This window comes from Armigeres subalbatus, chromosome 2, assembly GCF_024139115.2.
Source record: "Armigeres subalbatus isolate Guangzhou_Male chromosome 2, GZ_Asu_2, whole genome shotgun sequence".
Taxonomy (NCBI): Eukaryota; Metazoa; Arthropoda; class Insecta; order Diptera; family Culicidae; genus Armigeres; species Armigeres subalbatus.
Window position 1 is genome coordinate 61,963,841 of NC_085140.1, and position 23,992 is coordinate 61,987,832.

At 39.4% G+C, this 23,992-nt stretch overlaps 2 protein-coding genes across 4 annotated transcripts in view; one reads left to right on the top strand and one right to left on the bottom strand.

Moving 5' to 3' along the window:
* The window catches only part of LOC134208734 (chondroitin sulfate N-acetylgalactosaminyltransferase 1), a 188,054-nt gene that overhangs the window by 79,023 nt on the left and 85,039 nt on the right, over positions 1-23,992 (top strand). The gene's annotated exons all lie outside the window — the stretch shown is intronic.
* Positions 4,158-23,992, bottom strand: part of LOC134208735 (synaptobrevin) — a 79,451-nt gene continuing 59,616 nt past the window's right edge. Inside the window, exon 4 of one of the 2 annotated variants that reach the window (XM_062684594.1) lies at positions 4,158-4,350. In XM_062684594.1, coding sequence (XP_062540578.1) covers positions 4,322-4,350 — 29 coding nt within the window. In that variant the 3' untranslated portion in view covers positions 4,158-4,321. The remainder of the gene's footprint in view (positions 4,351-23,992) is intronic. The other variant, XM_062684597.1, reaches the window with a different exon arrangement.

Here is a 23,992-nt window from a genome sequence, read left to right on the forward strand (position 1 = left end):
GACATCCCTTTGAAAACTGTACCTCAATCCATCATGCTTGAATTTATGGGTGGGTTTCGGCCGAACACCTCGCCATCACACGCTTCAAGGCTGTAGCTGTTTAACATGGTTTGCATCACAATGTGCAGTATTCTACGACCTTACTACCCACATAGTTCGACGTGAGCACAAGACCAAACGTGTTTCATTGCATCATTAATCCTTCTGGTACCGCTGCACAAACGAAGAGAATCGCATGCACTATCTACGCAGTAATGCACCGATCCGATGTGTATCACAGAGAATAGAAATTAAACTCCAACTTGATAAGTGTGTGGAAGCAGCGTTTTGTCAGTATTTTGTGGGTAGTGAATGGAGCTTGAAATTCTAGCTTTGAATGTCTGTTATCTGTACGTATGTGTACTTTAAATTCGCGACTACGAAGGTAAATGCTTCACGCACAGTCTGACAGTTCCTTATAGGATTTTACTGTGGAGGAACAAGAATGGGTGATTGGCGGCCATGTTTCACGCACAGTCTGACAGATAGCAATGAAATTTTCCCATAAGAGTGAGTAGAGGCATTACCTTCGTATTCCCGAATTAGCACCATCATCAACATCGTTCGCCAACGCCAGTGCAGAATCCGGTAGAAGACCGAAAATATTTGCCGAAAACACATTCCACATGAACCTTCTGCAGTATGCAGTGGAAACAGTGTTGCTTTGAATTTAAAAACCAAAATTTTCAAAATTGTTATTTTTTCTCTGTATTGCTTATTTTGCACATCATGTACTTTGTATAAAATATAAACAGAAATATTGGTTGGTAGTAACTGCTACAAATCAGAACCATTGCATGCTTCCTTCTATTTTCGTATGCAGTTTAGCAAGACTCTTACAGTTATTAATTTGATTAGAAAATCCTATTTTTTTTCCATGACTACATTATGTGGCGACCGTGACAATGTTCTACACTCAATAAAATCACGAGATATCCATATCCGAAAATAAAATCAAACCTAATCTCCTTCTTCATTTTACCAGGCCAGCCCAAGTCAGCTGGCACCACTGGAGTAAGCCATACGGCGGACATTATATATGCAGGGCTTTCTTCTCTTGTAATAAACTCACAGCGCACTGCATTTGCGGCCAATGAAAAAGTGGATATTCGAATTGAACAGCTCCACGCATTTTCGTTAAAACTTCCGCTTTCCACGAATTTTTGACAAAACTGCATTGGAATTTTAAAAAATATGTCCCGATGGTGCATACGACGAACCATCGTCGGAGCTCCGATATATTTAATAATCCCTGGAATGCAGAAATAGCTGAAAATACTTTGACAAGCAGGAAAAGAGCAGAGTTTTCACTTGCTTCCGGTTCAGTAGTAGCTTGCATCTGGCTTGCGGTGAACCAGACTGGAAAACATTTTCGACTATCTACCGATACTACCACTACGGCTCGGAAAATGGTATTCCTTGCTGGTTGCCATCGTGTGAACCAGATTTTGTCATCTCGACGCTCGGACTGAATAATGTGTGATTCGCGTGAACACTCGCCGCTCAGCATCAGGCTGCACCAACTAGTGCATAGCAAGTGAGGTAAGGGAAAAAAAATACTCATCATGAATGAAACACAACAAGCCTTTCCGGTTCCTGTAGCAAACAACATGTCGTATGCAACATGCGACCGGAAATCGAGTCATGTTACCACAGTTCGTATTTGGGGTGAAGCACGGCAAAGGCGAAATTAAAACCGATCTGCCGAACGACTTTTGTTGGTGTAAAGGAGTTTTCAGAACTTATCAAGCTTACTTATGTTGTTGAAGACATTTTCGTTCGAGGTCAAGTTTTTTTTGTATATTGAACAGTTATAAAATCTTGCAAATTAGACAGTCAAATCGTATCAAGAGAAACTTCTAGGCCGGCTTGATAACCTCTACACAAGATAACACTAAGCCACTAACTACGTGATAATGATCATGTTTATACTCTGTTGTTCACGCATTTCATGCTATTAAACTTTCTTATAGCGTACCGTCAACTGGGGGGAAGATGATCATTTTTAAGACAAAACATGCAATAACAATGTGTGTTTACATTTTAAATCGAAACAAATATTTTCAAAACATGTACTGCTATACGTTGCAATAATCAACAACTTTAGTTTTCTGAAATGCATTCGCATTTATTAAAATAAATTAAATTATCACTCATTTTTTGAGTAATCTGGTTTGGGGTGAAGTTGATCAAGACAGCTCTACTAAAATAATTATGACCTAGTAGTCAAAATACACTAGGTTATTTGTATGAATGTTGAATTTACTACGTAAAGAAGTCTACGAAGTCAATATTTGAAACGAAAATAGCGTCATTTATGACTATCTCTCCTTTTCTTCCACAAAATACATTTTCATGATTATAATCGAAAAACTCGGATTTCTACCTAGCGGTAACATTACTTGAACGGAGAATATTGTTGACTACCATTTCATAAAAAAAATTGGCACTTTTGACTGACACATCAAGTGATCATCTTCACCTCAATGATCATCTTCCCCCCAGTTGACGGTACTTCAACATCCCAATCATCAAATATTGTGAAGTCTACCTTCATACGATCCAGTTTTCCATAGAAAGCTATTATTCCACATAATGAAAAAGAACACGTTTTCGTTCAGTCTGCATGACCGAACCTGCCTGCTCAAATATTTACTATCGTCATGCCTACTTCATCAGCACTAGCAAACTTTTCCCATATCCTGACTGAAAGCTTCCGCCATAAAAGTTCTCGTTTGTTCGTCATAATAGAAAATATTATTCAACCCAAAAACTGATTGTCACAGCGCATGCACTACTATACTCGATGTAAATTTAAATGATTCATTCGAGTGTCCAAATGTTGATGGTTCAAATTTACGTACACCAAAATCCGTTATCCAACGAGATTCATGAACAAATTCCGTTGAATATCACCAGCCATATCTCACATATCTCGTCTGGTACGGCTGCAATGCTACTCGATGGAATTCCACGTGTCTCTTCCCTTCGTCATCAAATCATCATCCTAATTGCGTGTCACGTCGCATCTCTCACCACCGCCGCACGAAATACCGTTGCCAATCCCATCGATGGCACGTGTCCCAACTTGGGAAATACCTACGTGACGTGGCATCCTTCCGCTTACCTCCATATTCGGAAATTTCCAAAAATCATTATCTTAAAGTGCTATGCATGGTGATAGGCATCAACGGAACGGTGGTGCTTCGTTCTTTTCAGCGTGGGGCTGTTTACAAATTTATTCGCCGCCATCCTTGCCAACGTATTCGGCACTTCACCAGAAGATTCTGTGGGAAAAAATAAAACTTTTACATTTCACCCATATCCTGTTGGGGTTTTCTTTCCTTTCCCAAACCACAGTTTGGAACTTTTAGCCTGAATTAATTTTAATATTTCATAGCCTCGCTCTGCCATCGGGCCCTTAACAAAGCCGTTACCCTGTTGAGTAGGGTGCGAGTTATTTTTGATTTCTATTTAAAGACAATCCCAATGGCCTACGGGAGTTTATCCTTGGGAGCCGTGTGCTCTGAAACGTGAGAGATGATAATCGCTTTGCAAGAATGCTCCGTAACGTTTGATTAAAAGTGAAATTTGATGCATGAAAACAAAATTAGCGGAATAACGATAGGGCAAGTAACCCGCGGTACTTTGATGCATACTATCTGTATTGGATACATTTAATCATTGGAAGCCGCTAAGCTAAGGAGGGCTCTTCAGCGTTTGTTTGAACACAAACATTAATTAGAAAGAACATATATTATGATGCGGTGTTACATATTCCATAGCAATATTATCAATCATTTCAATGATCCATTTTATCGGTACAATATTCGAGTTGGATTGCACTTCAAGTAAACTTGTTATATCATAAGAAAATTATTTTGAGCTTTTTAGTGGAATGTTTTCACCTGTCATAAGACGAGTTTATACAATCCCATTGAATTCCACCACTTAATTGTATCTTGACAGATACGTATTTCGACCTCAACAGTAAGGCCGTCTTCAGTGTCTCGTACTTGACTCGACTTTATTGTTATATCACCCAAAAGCGATCAAGGAAATTTCTTTCAAATAAACAATAAATATAAACAACTGCATTATTACAAAACATAAACTAAACATTTATATTTCCCATATTGTAATAGTTATTGTAAAATAGTAAGTTTATTCAACAGTAGTGTTGTGTACTTGTTTTGAATATAATCCATTTGCCACCGTCATCCGATTTGGCTTTTCAGCCAGCCATATAAGGGGTATACATTTTATTGTTAGTCGTTGTTAGTTAGTTGGAATCATTTGGAACAAGCCAAACTGAAAGAAACAAAACAAAAAATAATTTAAAGGAGGGATAAAAGCTCCTAAACTTTCTTATCCTAAAAATATATCTGTGATCTTTTTTACGAGTTAGAGTATATTTTTTCTGTCTTTTCCATATGCATTTTTCTAACGGTGAAAAACTTCGTTGAAATTTTTCAGTGAATTTTTTTTTTTCAAATTGATGATGATGTTTGCTTCCGTTTTGACCAAAAACTTTGTTTCTGTCGTGATGCGTTATGATTTTTCAAAGTTGGTGGTGTCGATAAAAAATTTAAAATTTTAACAGCCATATTTTCAGGAAAATAGCCATTCCAATCATTTTTCATTATTTGTTCATTTATCCATAAGCCCTGCTAGTGAAAAAAAAAACATAAAAATATAATACCCTTCGGCCAAACTTGTACGATAATAAAAAAAAATCCAATTATTTCGAGTTTCTATTTTATTTCTATTTTCCAAAAATAGTCTAGTCAAGTACGAGACACTGAAGACGGCCTTACTGTTGAGGTCGAAATACGTATCTGTCAAGACTGTTTTGACTGTAGTGTCCCATGCTCCTTGCCATTTGAGCAATGGAGCTGCTCTTTTGACACGTCGCACTTGCACCGAGTCCCTGTCGTTGAAGCACTCCACATCTTCCTCCAGAAGTATGTCTATCGGCATCATCCCAGCAATGACGCACACCATCTCATAAGATATGGTGCGGTATGCGCTTGCAACCCGCAGACACATCAGCCGGTGTACCCTGATTAATTTCTTAACATTGCACCCGGCCTCTAGTGCTTTGGACCATGCTGGTATGCCGTATCGGATAATAGACAATGCTACACCCGCTATAAGCCTACGCACCTGACTTTGCACCGCCGATCCGTTGGACATCATTCGCGATAAAGATTTTATTGCCAATGAAGCCCTTTGGCATACATAATCGACGTGGCTCGTAAAATTGAGCTTATCGTCGATCATCACGCCCAGATGCTTTAATGACCTCACGGAGTTAACTGTGCAGGTCCCTACGTTTATCCTCGCTTGCTGCAACCCATGGTGGTTATGTACCACAACAACCTCAGTCTTGTGATGTGCTAACGCCAACCTCCTTGAGTTGAGCCATTCTTCGACTCTGCTAATCGCGTACGATGCTAAACTTCCTCAAGAGTTTCGCCTGTGACCTCTAGCATTACATCATCCGCAAAGCTTTCTAGTTTAACACCAGCAGGGAGATTTAAGCTTAATACTCCGTCATACATGATATTCCACAGAACTAGAGGTGTGCGCCGGTACGAAAATCGGCGGCGGCGGCGTTTGTCAGAATTTTGGTCGGTAGCGGCGGCGTTTTCGGCGTCACGCCGAAGGCCATTTTAGCCGGCGGCGTGACTCGACGTGGAGATTTTTTACGTTCATTTCTTGAAGATTTTTTTTTCTGCATTTTTTAAGGATGTTTTCAAAACTTCAACGGTAGAATCTTTTTGAAAATGAACGGATAAATCTGATAAACTTCTCCCGAAAATTCTCTGTACTTCTCCAAAAAATTAATTTTGAAAATTATTTTCGGATTTTCCATGGCAACTACTATGAAGTTTTGGGAATTCTTTAGAATTTCTAAGAAAAATTGTTTCAAGTTTCCACAAGAAAATATTCGGAAAATCCACGGAAAGATTTGGTTGAGTATTCTTCGAAGTTTACACAGAAAAGTCCGCGGGAGATTTTTCAAACTGTTTGCAAAACGGTTATACAACGGAAGACAGTTTGACCAAAAATTTCATTTGGCCAAAGCGACATACAGCCGAATTGGTAATTTGGCCGAAAAGGCACTTTTCTCTAGCACGTCGTTTGGGTGAAATGGTCGTTTGGCCGAATAGGTTATAAGGCCGAAAACGTCCTTCGGTCGAAATGGTTATTTGACAGAAAAAGGAATTTGGTCGAAAATGTAATTTGGTCCAACGGCCAAATGTTGATTACTGAACGGGTAATATGGTCAAAAAATCCGCCCGTTTGACCAAATAACATTTCCATTTGGCCGACAAACGACCATTTCGGTCAATGGCCAAATGGCCAGACGGCCGAACGGTATCTTCGGCCGTATGTGCATTTCAACTAAATACAATTCTAGGAGAGATCGACTATGATGGTGATATTTGAGGTTATGGCTTTCAGTCTTCTTATGCTCAAAAACGGGTATCGATCAAATGGCCCTATACGTTGGCTGGACGAAAGTCAAGAATAACAGGTTAGGCCAAAAGTCATCTAGCCAAATTCCATTAGGCCGAATTAAACGTTTGCCCGAAACGGTATTAGGTCGAAAATGGTTCAACCGAAAATAACATTTGGCGGAAAGCGACAAACAGCCGAAAGACTCATTTGGCCTAATTGGTAATTTGACCGAAAAAGTTGTTTGACCTAACAGTTTATTTTGCTAAAAATGTCATTTGGCCGAAATGGTCGTTTGGCCAAAGTCATTTGACCAACTAGATCATTTGGCAGAAAATGCCGTTTGGTAGAAAAGGTCGTTTGGCAGAAAGAGTCATTTGCCTCTAAAATGCCCTTTCAGCAAAACAAACATTTCAGCAAAACGGCATTTATTGCCAAATAACCTATCCAGTTAAACGTTTTTTTTTGGCAAAATGACCAATTCAGCCGAACGACACTTCCCAAATGACCTAATTCCCAAATGAGAGGAGGGGGGCTCAGCCCTACATAGACAAGAAAATTAGCCCCCAAGGATTTGAAAAGTTGATTAGCAGTGATATAAATTTTCAACATTGTTATTATCAACGAAAACGGATTTCCGGATAAACTGACACGGTTGATCAAGGCGACGATGGATCGAGTGATGTGCGTAGTTCGAGTTTCAAGGGCATTCTCGAAACGCGCAGAGGGTTACGGCAAGGTGATGGTCATTCGTGTCTGCTATTCAACATCACTTTGAAGGGAGTAATACGAAGGGCAGGGATTGGCACGAATGCAACGATTTTCACGAAGTCCGTCTAGTAGTTTGGTTTCGCCGACGACATAGAGATTATGGCACGTAACTTTGAGAAGATGGAGAAAGTCTACATCAGACTGAAAAGCGAAGCTAAACGATTGGACTAGTCGTCAACACGTCGAAGACGAAGTACATGAACTACAAGAATTCTTCTAGGCTTGGGAGAAAGTTATGGAAAATCTGAATAGGGTAAAACGACCTATTATGGAGGGGTTAAGCATCGTGTCAAAATAAAATCGATTTCAAAAATTCTTTTATGTTAATCTTTTTTCACATCACAGTAGTCGAATAGAGTGATCTGTATCTCTAGTTTCGTTAATATTGTGTCAATTGTGATAGACTTATGTTGTTTTGTATTTATCGCCTATCGTTGCGATATTTTTTGAAGGTCAGCCCTATTGTTGTGGTATTACCTGTATTTCGTATGGAGAGCGATCCCAAGTAACAATTTCAAGGCTGCATGGATTTATTCAAGTTTTTTTAACGGTTTTATCGCTGCTTTATTCAATGCGGCAAGATCAGCTTCATTCGAATACTTATAGCTATCTTCAAAACCGTAATAAAACGCTCAATAAATCCACAAACGTCAAATATCTCATGAGCTTATTAGTGGTCTAATGATTATCCTGAGGACTTCAATAAAACCAATTTTAAGAATACTCATAAAGACGGATATATTGGTCATGGACTTGTCTTACGCATAACCTAAATAAAACTTAGTAGTTTTCAAAAGGTTTATAATGGCATTGTTCAAGAGCATAATGTTAATGTTAAATTTCATGAACTATGGTCATTCGAATGGCTAAAAATGAATGTTTTTGTTACATATTCCTCAAATATCTTAAACAAAGAAAACATTATTCACAATATTCCCCACTGATCGTTCGCTTATTCAAAATTGTTTGTTTATTAACAATAAAATCCATTGGTCAAATTCTACTCCTGATAATGGAACAGATAATAATAATAAAATAAACTAAAGGAGCGTGTTATCTTACTACCGGTAAATGAAAATGGTATAAATACGAATACGCAACAAATGGTGAGATGAACACGATTTGAGGTGTTCTTCTGCTGCTGCTGAAAGCATAATTTCTATTCAATTTACCATGGACCGGGTAGCTTTCAATGCGAACACCTTTAAATTTGAACCTCGTTGGCTCGAATCGAACATCGTTCAAATTCAAAATGGTTCAAACGTAATTCAGCAAGTGGGATAGCGAAAATAAAAAAAATAAAAAACGAAAATAAAAAAACATCGATAAACGAAACGCATAATCAAAACAAAATAGCAGAGAGTAAATTAACCTTGTTAATTTGAATGAAGTATCGTTTAAATTAACGGGGGTTCACAGTTCGGATTTAGTTCTATTCCCTATCTTCTCACGGTACGGTAAATGTGAAATTTGACAGGTCTTTGTATTTTACTGGAATTAGGAAAACTTTTCAATAATATTATATCCATAGTTGTGGAAATACTAACTGAACAATTGGTTGATAAACTGGCCAAGCTTCCGTGGAATGTAGAACCATCGCACGAAGAAGAACTAAATAATCGTAAGGAAACGAGTGTCGCGACTTTCAGCAAAAACATTTTATTTTTGTAAGTTACGCAAATTTTATTTTTACCTTTAAACTGCCCACAGTGTAGTAGCCATGCTGTAAGCATAGAATTGATTTTATATTGGCGAAAATATTTTTTTCGAAATCCGTTGCCATTATTAATAACGGCGGTCTTTCTCAATGATTCTCAAATATTAAAGCATAAGAAATGTTTTGTTGCCAATCGGAATGCCACTAGGAAAAAAAGACATCATATCGATTTAATATTCACACTAATTAATAAGCCGTAAGCTACAATATTACGACGGCGCGCTTCATTAAACTGATTTTCTTACCTGGTTTCACCAGAAATTCGAACGCGCATAACAAATGTAAGCACGCGAATGAATTCTGGGGTATCAAATTTTCGATAATTGAATCATATTTTTCATCCATGATCAATGTCCATGAATGTTGTTTTTTTATTTATCCATTTCTACCTTTTTCTCCAAAACAATAACAAAAAGTTCTACGGAAAAGAAATTCCCTTTTTTGACAGCGATTTTATGGCAGTTTTATGAACATTCTTGAACTTGCTTTGAATACGTTCTCAAGAGTGGTCCACTTGGTCATAGCATAATCTTATAGCAGTCATCAAGAGGTTGATATGTAGATATTAGTTTTATTGCTAGTCTTGAAAATTTGTTCTCCAAATCCGCTAATAGACTATGATAAAACTCAAAATGTTACTTGGGATACCACAACAATAGGACCTTGGCACTACACCGCAAAAAAATTTGACTTTTACTGGTAATGTAATCAATAAAACTAATGTAAATGCAGATCATGTAATCGTTTTCTCAATGTAGTTATGCGTTGAAAATCATGCACATAAACAGAGCATGAATTAAACCGTATGGATACATCACCTTACCATTATTACTACCACAGAGAAACAGACGTCTCACTCAACACATGATCTATCGTTCACCTTTTAAACGGTTGATTTAATTTTTTGTAGGTGGTCAATCGGCCACCGATGGCGCTTGCATCGATTTTGCTTGTGTTTGACGTTTGCGCACTACCGCCACCTGGTTGCCGCTTGGCCACACACAGTGATTTTAGCATTGGGCGACCATGTTTTCGTGACGATGATTTTTATTGCATTTTGTTTAAAGTGAGACGTCTGTTTCTCTGTGTTACTACACTCTATTGAAAACAATACTCTAGTCTCCCACAAAACAATACTCTAGTCACAATTCCATCAAGGCAGCTGCAAATGCAGCGGGAAACCTTCGTTTACGACAACCGTCATACTAAAGTGAAGATCTTCTATCACGACTACAAAGCAGCATCCATGATGCTGCATTTCATTGGTGTACTTCATCAGGCGTTTACTTAAATCGATGGAAAAACTTCAAATTCTTGAACTTCATCCAGTCAGATACTTCCTCTTGACGATGCGCAAGCACTTATTCAGAGCATGTAAATTTACATTACCTAGCCAGAACCCGATCACGACGGGTTCGATACTGTATGTTTGAATCGCCATAACTCAGAACCTGTTACTCTTTGGGCAACATTGGTTTCAAGAAGTGAAGACGGTAGAGTGGTATCAGCGCGGGCTATCACTCTGCGGACCTGAGTTCGATTCTCATATGAACCGTTTTTTTTATTTATATGGCATAAAATGGAACAAGTTAATTTAAAACAACACATAAATTTGAGATGATATTTGATCTATCTATCTATCTATCTATATATATAAAACTCAATGTTTGTATGTTTGTATGTATGTTCCAGCATAACTTCTGAACCCATTTACCGATTTCAACCAAATTTGGAACACACATTCTTTATCTTAAGGAGACGACGATAGGGGGTTAGGCATGCTCTTTGGAAAAGGGGGAGGGTGTGGGGGTAGGGGTATTGCTTAATTATCGATCTACGCAGTTTAAATTCTGAACCCCTTGGCCGATTTCAACCGAATTTGAAACACAAATTCTTTATCTTACAGAGGGAACGATAGGGGGGTTAAGCATGCTCTTTGGAAAAGGAGGAGGATATGGGGGGAGGGGTATTGCTTAATTTTCGATCAACGCAGTGTAAATTCTGAACCCCTTGGCCGATTTAAACCAAATTTAGAACACAAATTCTGTATCTTAAGGAGGTGACGATATGGGGTTGAGCATGCTTTTTGGAAAAGGGGGAGGGTATGGGGGGAGGGGTATTGCTTAATTTTCGATCAACGCAGTGTAAATTCTCAACCCCTTGGCCGATTTCAACCAAATTTGGAACACAAATTCTTTATCTTACGGAGTGGACGATAGGGGGGTTGAGCATGCTCTTTGGAATAGGGGAGGGAATGGGGGGAGGGGTATTGCTTAATTATCGATCTACGCAGTTTAAATTCTGAACCCCTTGGCCAATTTCAACCGAATTTGAAACACAAATTCTTTATCTTACAGAGGGAACGATGGAGGGGTTAAGCATGCTCTTTGGAAAAGGAGGAGGGTATGGGGGGAGGGGTATTGTTTAATTTTCGATCAACGCAGTGTAAATTCTGAACCCCTTGACTGATTTCAAACAAATTCGGAACACAAATTCTTTGTCATAAGGAGACGACGATAGGAAATTAGGGATGCTCTTTACAAAAGAGGGAGGGTATGGGGAGAGGGGTATTGTTTAGCAATCGATCAACTCGATCAAACACGTAAACACGTAATCCCTACCCAAAGGAAACTATCACAGACAAACAGACGTAACAGCTAGAACAATTTGTTTTAAAATCTATCGTCCAGTTATTTTACCACCACCTAACGTGCATGTTGTACGAAACAAAGTTTAGTACGACAATGTCAACAGAAGGCGCTAATGTGAGATGTCAAATACAAAGGTATACGATGCGCGCGCCCCTGGATGTGAAACTCGCAAGCAGTTGAATTTAAAACGACCGTTGAACTCATGGTCGCTGGGAACTTCTTCAGTGTTACGTCTGTTTGTCTGTGAAACTATTATAGAGAGGCTGGAAGGGACTTTTGGAATGGGAGGGGTGGTATTGGGATTGGGTATTGTTGTTCATAGGAATAATGGTATGCCCAGTGAAAAGCAATGATTAATGTGTTTCCTTCTGAATGGTGGATGTGATTGCTTCTTTAAAAGTAGGCATTTGCCCGGAATAAGGCAGTGGTGGGTGTGATCCCTTCTTTTAAAATATGCGTTGCCCGGAATATGGCATCGATGAATGTTTTTCCTTCTTTAGAAATAGACGTTTGCCCGGAATAAGATCTTTCAAACCCACGATCCCTGCTTCAAAATCAGTCAATGTTTCCAAAAGCCTTCTTTTAATCAAATAATAAAGTATGAATAAGTAAATTACCAATTACAATTACCCTGTTGACCAATTGGTTTTATCATTTTCCGATTGTAAGAGAAAACTGCAAACCAAACTGGCAATTCCGAGCAAGGCCGGGTACATAAAGCTAGTTTAAAAATAAAATGAAATGTAAATTCCTATCGTTCATCATGCTCCAATTATGTGCATGATATTTGATGTAAATTTACATGATTCGTTCAAACAGTGTACCGCAATAATAAGCTCAAAAGACGCAAACTTTTAAGAAAAAATGCTGATTTTTCGTAATTTGAATGGAATTTTGCCAAACAAAAGGTGTTTTAGTGGTTGATTCGAGGAGTTTTAGCGGACCCACAATTGTATTCGATGCTATTATATCTAGAATGGACTATTTTAACACTACCGCAACATTAGGACATACCACAACGATAAGACGTTTTATCCTACATACATTTAATTTGAAAACGAAACTAAAAATAATGTACAGAGGCACTTTTAAATCATGTCAACTCAATTGAAATCTTTTGCGACCAGAAGCATGAAATTATTTAGTGGGCATATAATCCCTAACACCTTCCGTAGTTACGTTAATGATAACCTTGTATAAAAGAGTATAAACACATAAACAAAAGAAATCAATACTGTCCAGGCCGTAGAAAGTTACATCTATTTGCCTATGCCTCCATACTACACTAGACTAAGCATCGTAGACACTTGCAATAAAACCGTGGCATGATCCTACGGCATAGCGCACAGCATCAGAATCCAAGCGAGGTGGGTGAAAATGAAATTCAAGCTTCGCTTCCGGTTCACTGGGTACCACCGGCGGCGAGTGAGCTTGGTGATGAACTCCGAAATGGCAACGTGCAGTTGATGATGAAGAAATCCATCATTGCGAAGCAGTCGTTGCTTGCTACCTCGCTAAGCTTCTACCTAACCAAGCGTGGTATTCAATTTCCACCGACTGGAGAGCAACCGATCGGCAGTAGCGTCGTTGGAGAGTTCGTTCCCCGTGCACTGCGGAGTAAATAGAAAGCTAGTCTATGTCGACGCCTGAAAGCGATATACGCCTAATGATGACGGTGATGAAACGAACCCTCGAGGGCCAGAAGATGAGAATACCCAGAATGAATTAGGCTTGGGCTTCAATTTGGACTTAGTTGGTACTGGGAAGCAAGTGTATCTGAAACGAGCGATATGAAGTACATTTTGGATCAACTTTGAAGGAGCCAAATATGCGTGAACTATTCATATGCGAGTTATCTTGTTATAAGACTAGCTTGAAAACATTGGAAATAATTACTAAACCATGTTTGTCTCATATTGAATAAATCCATGCAATACTCTCATTGAATTTCATTACCAATAACTCATTAGTCACTGTCGAAACAGAATTTTGGCCGTAATTTGTGATAAATGTGTGACTTACTTTTTTTTTAATTCTCTCATATACAAAAATGCAAATAATCTTTCAATTAATCAGACTAGGAGAATTTGTATATTAACGCTCAACATTTTTTGTGACACAAATGTATATGTATATGTTTATAAACAGTACAATATGTCTAAATATTCCATCAATCTTTACAACTCCTGACAGAACTTAATCGGGCTTTGATTTTATTTTCAACATTAATCTCACAAAGCTCCACAACAATCAGCGCGTAATCGGGTGACAGTAAAACTGAACCGTCACCATAAAGGACGATAACAATCCCGAGGTAATTCCGTCAATAATAGCAAGAAAAAAGGAATCCGTTGCGAAGAACGACACATTACGACTCCTCCTGCTACAGTCCCTATTCTACGGCGTAATCCTACTCGAAGAGCCATTTTCGGGACACACGGCTAAGGTTTTTCCGTTGGAATCCCAAATGATTCAATTAGACGCCTACAGGGCTTATATAGGATGCAGGGTTTCCCGGTTTTATAGCGCCACGACGCGATGTGCCGGCCGACCGACCAGAGGCGAATAATCACTCACTGTCTAATAAACGTCGCTTGCCGTTGGTTGATACCCGCTCCAATACTTGTTGGGACGTTGTCGCTGCAACGCTGATTCGTATGGCAGGGCGAGGCTGTGTTTCAACGAGTCGAGGGCAAACATTCACACAGATACTGAATGGGGGAGTGTTGGGCTGGGTGGAATATTCAAAGATGGATTTTTGGAAGTGATTTTTTTCTCGATTAAATTCATTTTTTGAATATTATCAGTTTCTCCATTGGAACTAAGAACCCTGGCGTATCAGTTGAAAAAATGGTGACATTTTTATTGATCGTTGTTCCTCAAAAAAGATTCTTCACACTTATCTCCCCATTGATATGAAGGTTCCATAAGGCCCCTAGGTGGCAACGCAATGGCAACTCCGAAGTAGGTGCAATCCCAAACACCAACCCGTAGTCGTTGGAGTGGGTCGCAAAAGTTAGGGAGCTTAGGGAATGAATGCAGGTCATGAACAGTAACAAGAAGGCCGAACAAGCGAAGCTGATAGCAGTGAGCTCCATCCAACAACCTTCTGTTCCGCGAAATGAAAAATGACTTTTTCCTGCTTTTCATCGTCGGGGCACAGTAGATGATGATGAGCCGAGGGATACGAGACAAGTCGCTGTTGGTTTCGCGTTTTTATCCCAGCACTCGAGACTGAGCTTAACTGCGAAATTCTATACGGTTCAGTGTGCTTTTCGGACAAACGAGATACGACCAGTCAGTTGCGGCAGTATACCCAACCAACAAAGCCGATACCGGCCCCGGCTATGGGCATGATGGTTGATGATGCCAGCCACAAGGAAAATAATCAGCTCCAAGCGTAATAAAGGGGTCTTGTTTGGTTTGAGGTTTAGGTCCTATCTCATCGCATGCCCTCTGTCACCAGAAACCATGGGGTGAAGCTTCTTTTGGAATGATCTATGGGAGTTGGTGTGATTGAGTGAGTTGAGGCACATGGCGTTGGGTGTGTTATGCCTGACAACCATTCCACAGACCGGATTAGTTAACCCAGTCGACTTGTGCTGTAGGTTGTAGCTATGGTGGCAAGTGATAAAATTGACTATACTTTTTTTGTGACGATATGTTTTTCCCTTGAATCAGCGTTGAAAGTTGTTTGTGCTTTGATTAATCTATATACATAAAATGAATTTCTGTCCCTCCTTTGGAAAGGGGGGCTTCCATACAAATGAAACAGAAATTTCTGCATAACTCGAGAACTAAGCAAAGAATAAATGAATTTTAGGCGAAACGAAGTTCGTCGGGTCTGCTAGTTTTTAATAAAAGTTGTGCTTTAACTGTTAGCTTGAATGTTTTTCTCGGATATACAAAGATATGTAGCTGTAAAATTATGTTAATTTTAATGTACCTATTTGGAGCATGAAGATAGACCGAAATTTACATACCGAGTGTGGTAATAAACTAAACATTGATTTTAAGAATATTGTTTTGAGCTTTTAGTGGAATGTCTTGACTTGCCATAAGACGAGTTTGTACAATCTCATTTAATTCCACCACTTAATTGTATCTTGACAGATACTTATCTCGACCACAACAGTAAGGTCGTCTTCAGTGTCTCGTACTGACACTGAAGACGACCTTACTGTTGAGGTCGAAATACGTATCTGTCAAGATACAATTAAGTGGTGGAATTAAATGGGATTGTACAAACTCGTCTTATGACAAGTAAACATTGATTTTAATTTAAACGACCATTTTGTTAATAAAAATGTTGAAATAGAGTTCTACGACAAGGATACCATTTTGAGGGTTTTACCAAAGCCCACCTGTCAAGAATATATACAGTTTCCCTATTACAATTTTATGCTTTCGTGATTCAAATTGGAAGAGGAAATTTAGTTTGAATTTAAATAATGCATTCAATTTTGATAGTTTTGAAAAAATTCAAACGATAAATCCTGTGGAAACGAATAAGCATTTCTCGACAAAATTTAAACACAAGCTTTCATTGTAATGATGGATGTATTTTTCGTGCACCCAACCAGCGACTGATGGATTTTCTAACAATTCTGTACATACAATTCAAAACCTACCAAAACCTGTATAAGGACTGGGCATATTCGAAATTATTAGTTTTTATACAAAAATGTTAGCTTACAACCAAATATTGTAAGAAATGCTTGCAAAATTGTAAGGTCTCATACAATATTTCTGTAAGAATCTAGCATTTTCGCATATGTCCAGTTCTCATACATGTTTTGGTAGGTTCTTTTACAGAATTGTTATGTTACTAAGTTCATTTTGAAAAGTTAAGTGAGACTTCTTTGAGCAGGGCCAGTACGCGGACCGGGCATGCCTGGACATCTCGAAGACGTTCAACCGCACCTGGACGCTTCAAGTTCTCCAACGAATGGTTACATCTTTGCCGTTATTCGCAGCTATCCTTCGCGGTTCTCGTTGGATATAAAGGAAATGAAGAGACCCTTTTGGCGGTTACACCGGACGCAGTTTTCCGTTTCGTACCGTCTGTCGTTGACGCCGTCCTCCGTTAGGTCGCCTCGGAAGGATTCTCAATGACAGCTCGTGTGTTCGTGGCCACGTCTGTATGAGGAGGCATCAGCTAGCCGGCTGAAGCATTTAGTCAGGCTTGCTTCCATACACCTTCAGAAAGTGTAGGTTCTGGCGGGGAATCGATCAACTAGGTTTTAGCCATCCTGTTCCTCCGCCGAGCAGTTGAGATAAGCTGTTAGACTTTGGTAAACCTGAGCAAAGCCCTCTTCCTTTAGGCGAATATGCCGCTCGGCCGAACTAGATTCACCGAGACCGAAAATGTCGTTTGGCCGAACTGATAATTCGACCAAAATATTCGTTTACCCAAATAGGTCATATGACCGAAAATGTCGTTTGGTCGAAAGGGTCTGAAAATGTGGTTCAGTCATCATGGCACAGTGGTCCCACCGGTGTAGTTCCGGACCGTCCAGAGTTCCGGCTCACCAATCCGTTTTTTTTTGTAAGCATGAGCGCTCCGCGTGACTTAATCATCTCCATAACCCGTATTCTGTGCCAACCGTTCCACTTTCTTCGACGATTAACACCAGATCTTCTGGGGCCTCATTGCGCATCTCCTGTCGACAGTAGGGATCCTATATTAAGAGATGTGCAAATAGTTTTACAGATGATTTAGCAACGCTGTTACTTTCGTAAACAAACGCTGCCAGCACTTGCGCGGCACAAAATGTTGGAGCTCCAATATGACTTTACGTATGTTGACACCTTTCGATTTTGTTATCAAACGTTCAACAATGCATTATCACTAAAATAAAAGTGCAATACAAATGAACATAATACCATTCATAAACTAGACTACTTCTACTTGCACCTCTACTTTTCGTACAATCTTTTTCATTACAATCGCAATACCTCTCAATCCTCAACGATAACAAAGTTCATTTAGCTCAGATTCTGACAACTCTCAATGCTCGATTGGCTCAACATGGCCGCCTTCACATAAATCTGAATGTAGGATCCTTAGTTGACAGCTCTTTCGTATGATAGTTTGCATGGTTTGCTCGTTGCGAGTCGAGGTGCACAAATGCCACCCCTGGTTCTAACGGTTTGACCGGCTCCAGCCACTTACAGCGTCTTTCGTTGCCAACTGTCTCTCCGTTGCCGTGCAGAAAACAACGATGATAACCTCTCACTAGAAAGTATACTACATAACGTTTCCTTAGAAATAGGATCGGGAACTTCATGCCATCATATATAGTTGATGCTACTGTGAGTCGACTGTTTATTTGGATGCCACCTTCATGATCTAGGAATAGGGACAGCCGACACAATGGACTGGACTTCGGATTCGTTACTGTACAGATCACATTTGTGTGATTTCGTTGCAAAATCGCATACCGTGCAGGACCGAAATCCGTACAGCACCGAAATCCGTCCACCTCATGAGATATCAACAAATTAAAGATAATTAATTTAGAAATAATGTATCTTATCCCGTTCAGATACTTGTTAGTAAGCTTTTAGTGCATAGAAATGGAAAGAATGTTTTGAAATTAAAACAACAAAAATCAAAAACAAATCTTCACCCACCAAAAGCGGAGTTTTTGCCGCCATTTTGTTTTCGGGTAGAGCATAATTGCACCAAAAGTAACTGTGTTTTAATTGCTAATTGCGAATCATTACATTAGATGTGCGGAATACAAATCGAAGGGATCGCTTCTCAAGCTGCGTATCGAACTATTTACAGTGGTAGTTTAGTCAATCAAACTGCTTCAATTAAAATATTTAAGTAAAAAATAGCAGTACGGATTTTGATCCTTTGATTCGAAATCCGTCCACGGTGGACGGATTTCGAGTCGGGAGTAGTTGAATTTATTCATTATTTTATCATGTTTTTCGTAGTTTTTCATGAGTAAATGTGACACACTTCAAAAGTAGAGGCTTTTATGCTCCTGTGTCAATAACAAACGTTTTATTTACATTCGATTCATATTTTCTAATGAACTTTTCATATACTAAGGTGCTTAAGTGTACGGATTTCGATGCCCCACGGTACTTATCGAGATCACTTCTAGTTTGCATTTGCTAAGAGATATCCGTACGACATAAGCAGCTGACCTCAGAAGTTGATTCCACTTAGATAATTTTGAAGTGTCTAACAATTGTTGCTTTCAGTTAAATGTCTTTCACTTCTGCAAAGGTTCTGTTGCCCACAACTCAGCTGGCTAATACAGAACTTCTGATGCTTTATACCAGAGATTTTTTGGGTCAATTTTTGGACCAGGCGTCCATTTTGCGGCTGCGTTTGCAACGTTAGGCTTATGCTGAAGCCAACACACAACTGTCAAGGAGTCTGACCACAGACTTTGAAGTCTTACAACGCTAGTACCGATTCTATCAATATATGTCCCCTTGACAGATACCAAGGTTTGGAATTGAAAAAGTATGTCAATCAGGGTTGAAACTACTACCAGTAGAGAGCACCCAACTCTGCCACGTTGCGGAAGATTAAGAGGATTACCACTTCCTGGGTACCCCAGTTTCATGAGTGCGAACTGGACAAATGCATCATCAGAACCGGTGCTCCCGCAATAGGAGTTTTTTTTAAAAGAGTTTATCATGGAGTATAGCTTTCCAAATCAGTTCATTATAGTAAAAGCTTGCAAAAAAACGTATCTGAAGGTACAAACTTATTTTTTTGTTTGACCGGGATCTCAGCAATTTACTAAGGGTTCATTCACTAATTTCAAAACGCAAAAAAACACAGATTTGAACCCCCACCCACCCCTCTGTGACTTGTTTGTAACATTTTCTTTATACCCACCCACCCCCAACTGTGACGCATAACGTCTTATTAATCTTATTAAAATTGTGGAGGACTGAGATAAAAATATCAGAAATTTTGAAAAGATTAATTGAAATACTCAACAGTTCAATTTATAAGGTGTAGAGTTTAATAGTTTTTAAAAAGAGATTTAAAAATAAGTAGGTTCTGCTATTAGTCTTGTGAATATATATGGAATCTCAATCCCCTGTGCCCATCCTGCTTGCATCACATCACTTTATACCCAATTGGATCACTGTGACACAAAACCCCTTCAATTAATCGCTGTTCTAAATCTAATAATTAATAATAGATTCAGAGCGAATTTTAGGTCACTAAGGGGCCCCACACCCTTGGGGCCCTCCTTAGCCGTGCGGTAAGACGCGCAGCTACAAAGCAAGACCATGCTGAGGGTGGCTGGGTTCGATTCCTGGTGCCGGTCTAGGCAATTTTCGGATTGGAAATTGTCTCGACTTCCCTGGGCATAAAAAGTATCATCGTGCTAGCCTCATGATATACGAATGCAAAAATGGTAATCTGGCTTAGAAACATCGCAGTTAATAACTGTGGAAGAGCTTAATAAACACTAAGTTGCGAGGCGGCTCTGTCCCAGTGTGGGATGTAATGCCAATAAGAAGAAGAAGAAGAAGAAGAAGAAGGGGCCCCATACACGCTCCGACATGTTGTACAACTTTGACTCCACCCCCAAGTTTGTGCGACTAATTCAGTTTGTACAACCGTCTGACGAACAGTTGGTACAACCAAACTTCCAACAAAAATAATATTTAGTCATTTTCTTTCTGTATATGCTGATGTGTTTGGTGCTTTTTTACGAATACTGAATTGGATGATTTGAATTGGAATGGAATTGGATTGGAGTGCAATTAGAATTAATTTGAATTGGAATGGTTTTAGAATTAGATTGGCTGTGGTTTGAATAGAATTTCATTGGAACGTGAATGGCATGTTATTGGAATTTTAGTGATGATGGATTGGAATGCGATTGAAATTTGTTCAGAGTTGGAATTGTATTTGATTGTGCGATTGGATTGGAAGTGGATTTGAATTGCATTGGAATCGGATTTCTACAGTCCATACAGGAATTCCTCCGGATGCTCCTCCCGGAATTTCTCCGGAAGTTCCTCCTGGAATTCATCCGGAAGTTCTTCGAAACGTTTCTCCCAGAGTTCCTCCGGAAGTTTATTCTGGAAATCCTCCAGAAGTTCCTTCCGAAAATTCTTCCCGGAATTCCTCCGGAAGCTTTCCCTGAATTCCTCCATAAGTTCCTCCCAGAATGTAGCTAGAAGCTCCTCGCGGAATTCCTCTTTAAGTTCCTCTCGTAAATGCTCCGGAAGTTCCTCCAGAAAATAGAATTAGATTGTTCCAAGTTCAAGTTCCTCCAAGAATTCCTCCAGAAGTTCCTCCAGCAATTCCTCCGGAAGTACCTACAGGAATTTCTCCGGAAGTTCCTCCAGGAATTCCTCCGGAAATTCCTCCCGGAGTTCCTCCGGAAATTTCTTCCAGGAAATCCTCCCGGAGTTCCTCCGGAAATTTCTTCCAGGAAATCCTCTGGAAGTTCTTCCAGGAATTCCTTCAGAAGTTCCTTCAGGAATTCTTCCGCAAGTTCTTTCAGGAATTTGTCCGGAAGTTCCTTCAGGAATTCCCTCGTTTCTCCGTAGTTCCTTCCGGAACTCCCCCAAAAGCTGCTCCAGATATTTCACAAAAAAAAAAATCCTCCAGGAATTCCTCCGGAAGTCATCCATCATCTCAAAAAATTGTTCCAGGAATTCCTCAGGAAGTTCTTCCTGGATGTCCTAAGGAAGTTCCTTCAGGAATTCCTCCGCAAGCTTCTCCAGCAATTCCTCCGGAAGTTCCTCCAGGGATTCCTTCGGAAGTTCCTCCAGGGATTCCTTCAGGAATTCCTTCGGAAATTCCTTCCGAAGTTCCTCCAAGAATTCTTCCGCAAGTTCTTCCAGGAATTTCTCCGGAAGTTGCTCCAGAAATTATTCCTTCGAAAGTTATATTTCTCCGGAAATTTCTCAAAGAATTTCTACGGATGTTCCTCCGGAAGTTCGTACAGGAATTCCTCCTGAAGTTCCTTCAGAATTTCTCCGAAAGTTCCTTCAGGAATCCCACAAATAGCACTTCCTGGAATTCCTCTGGATACTCCTTCAGGTATTCCTCCGGAATTTCCTCAGAGAATTGCTTCGGAAGTTCCTCAAAAGATTGCTCCGGAAGTTCCTCTAGGAGTTCCTCCATGTATTCCTCTTTGAATGCTTCCGGAAGGTCCTCCGAGTTCCTTTTCAAAATCCTTAATGTATTCGTCTTGAAATGTTTTCGAAAGTTTTTTCACTTCCAATCTGTGGATTTTTCATAGGAAATCCTAAAAAATTTCTTTAGAAATTTTTCTGAGAATCTGTCAATGAATTCTACTAAAAGTTACTTCAAAATTTCAAGCGTGAATTCTTCCGAAAACTTCCCCAATTCTATTTTTCATAGGAAATCCTAAAAAATTTCTTTAGAAATTTTTCTGACAATCTATCAATGAATTCTACTAAAAGTTACTTCAAAATTTCAAGCGTGAATTCTTCCGAAAACTTCCCCAGATTTTTCAAGATGTGCTCCCTTGGAAATTATATCAGTAATTCCGCAATCAATGCCTCTGAGAAGTTCTATAAAGTTCTCACTGGAGTTTCTCCAGAAAATCCTCTAAAACTCTTTTTAAATTACTTCTCCAACTCAACAAATTTTCCCGCCGAAAATCCCAAAAAACCCCCAGATAGTTCCAGATAGTCAAATGTCAAATGAAGTTCATATGGAATTTTTCATAAAATCTCTGACTCTGAAATTCTTGAAGGAATATCTACTGGCGTTAAAGGAACATTTCCATAAATTCCCGAAGAAAAATGTGGGACATTTTTGAATAATTAAATTGTCAGTCGGCTTTAGAACAAAAACGAACGAGCATTTGCTGTATAACAAGGGGCCTAGTGGCCAAGCGGCGGGGTCAATTTTCATACGGCGGCGGCGCAAGAAAATCACCGGCGGCGGTGGAGGCGCACAGGTCTAATATTATCTTGTTGTTATTCTATTATTATTATGATTATTATTATTATTATCGCATATTATCTTATTTTCTTTATTACCGCAAAAATCACTTTCTGCTCCTGGATGATTATGGAATTCCACCAGAAGAATTGAAAGCAACAGTGTTGTACAACAACGCCACACACAATGCAACTTGGTTGTACAACATTTGACTCCACCCACCACAAGTCGGAGCAAAATCAAACTGTTTTGATTTCATCCGATCAACTTTGCAACGTTGAAACCGTCTGTCCGACAGTCGTACAACTTGCCCACAGACGATCCGACTTTACTCCGACTCAACCAAATTTCCTGGGGGCGGAGCCAAAGTTGTACAACACATCGGAGCGTGTGTGGGGCCTATAAGAAGTTGCGAACAACTTTCGGCTTTCGGGCCAAAAAATACTAGTCATTTTTATCTAAATCCGTCATTTCATTTTTTTTTTCTTTAATAAAGAGGCTCTCAGCCCTTAGCTGGATCACCTCTTCCGTCATTTCATGTCAGCCATGAATAAAGCATCCTCCGATGGATAAAGCTTAACATTTTTCAACATTTTTTTTCATTCCGCGACGATGCTCTTAACGAAACCTCGTCAATAATTTCAAAATAGTTGAAAATAGTGACTTTTTCCGAGAAAAAGTGACTTTAGTGACCTGAGGTCGAAAAAAGAGACTTTTTAGTGACTGACCCGAAAAAAGTGACCAAGTCACTAAAAAGTGACTCGTTACCAGGCCTGTCGGATTGAAGAGGTAGGTATTGTTATGCACATCTATTCCTGTACCACTGATAATGGAAAAAATATGCTAAAAAGCGTTGCGTGGCGGAACTGGATGAATCACAGCAATTAGCTCTCGACACTGAATTTCACAATTCAAGCACTATCTGGAATAAGGGCGAATGTTACAAGAGAAGATTCTCTTCGTCGACTTCCCCTCTTTTTAATAAAAGTGACAAGCAGCGGATTTCTTTGTGGGTTATCACCTCAGCACGATAGAAAACAATGCGAAATTGCATTCTGAGGTGATAAACTGCAAATAATTCCTCTGCTTGTTACTTTTATTTAAAAGAGGGGAGGTCGACGAATAGAATTCTCTTTTGCGACATTCGCCCTCTTACCAGATAGAACTTAAATTGTGCGAATGCAGAGCCAACCGAAAAGACTGTTGAGTGATATCGATGGAGATATTGAAAAAACAGAAATTGTTGATGAAGCTCAGATTGACGCAGAGGTTGATGAAACGTTGAAATCCGTAGATAGTATTTTTGCGTCAAGAATAAGTTCATAGTGCGGGCATAGTGAAGGATACAGAGAACGAATTCTGAAGAACATCCGAAAGATGGTCAAGTCATGTCGTAAAACAGAATATAGTTCATTTTTCGAGTTGTCAAAA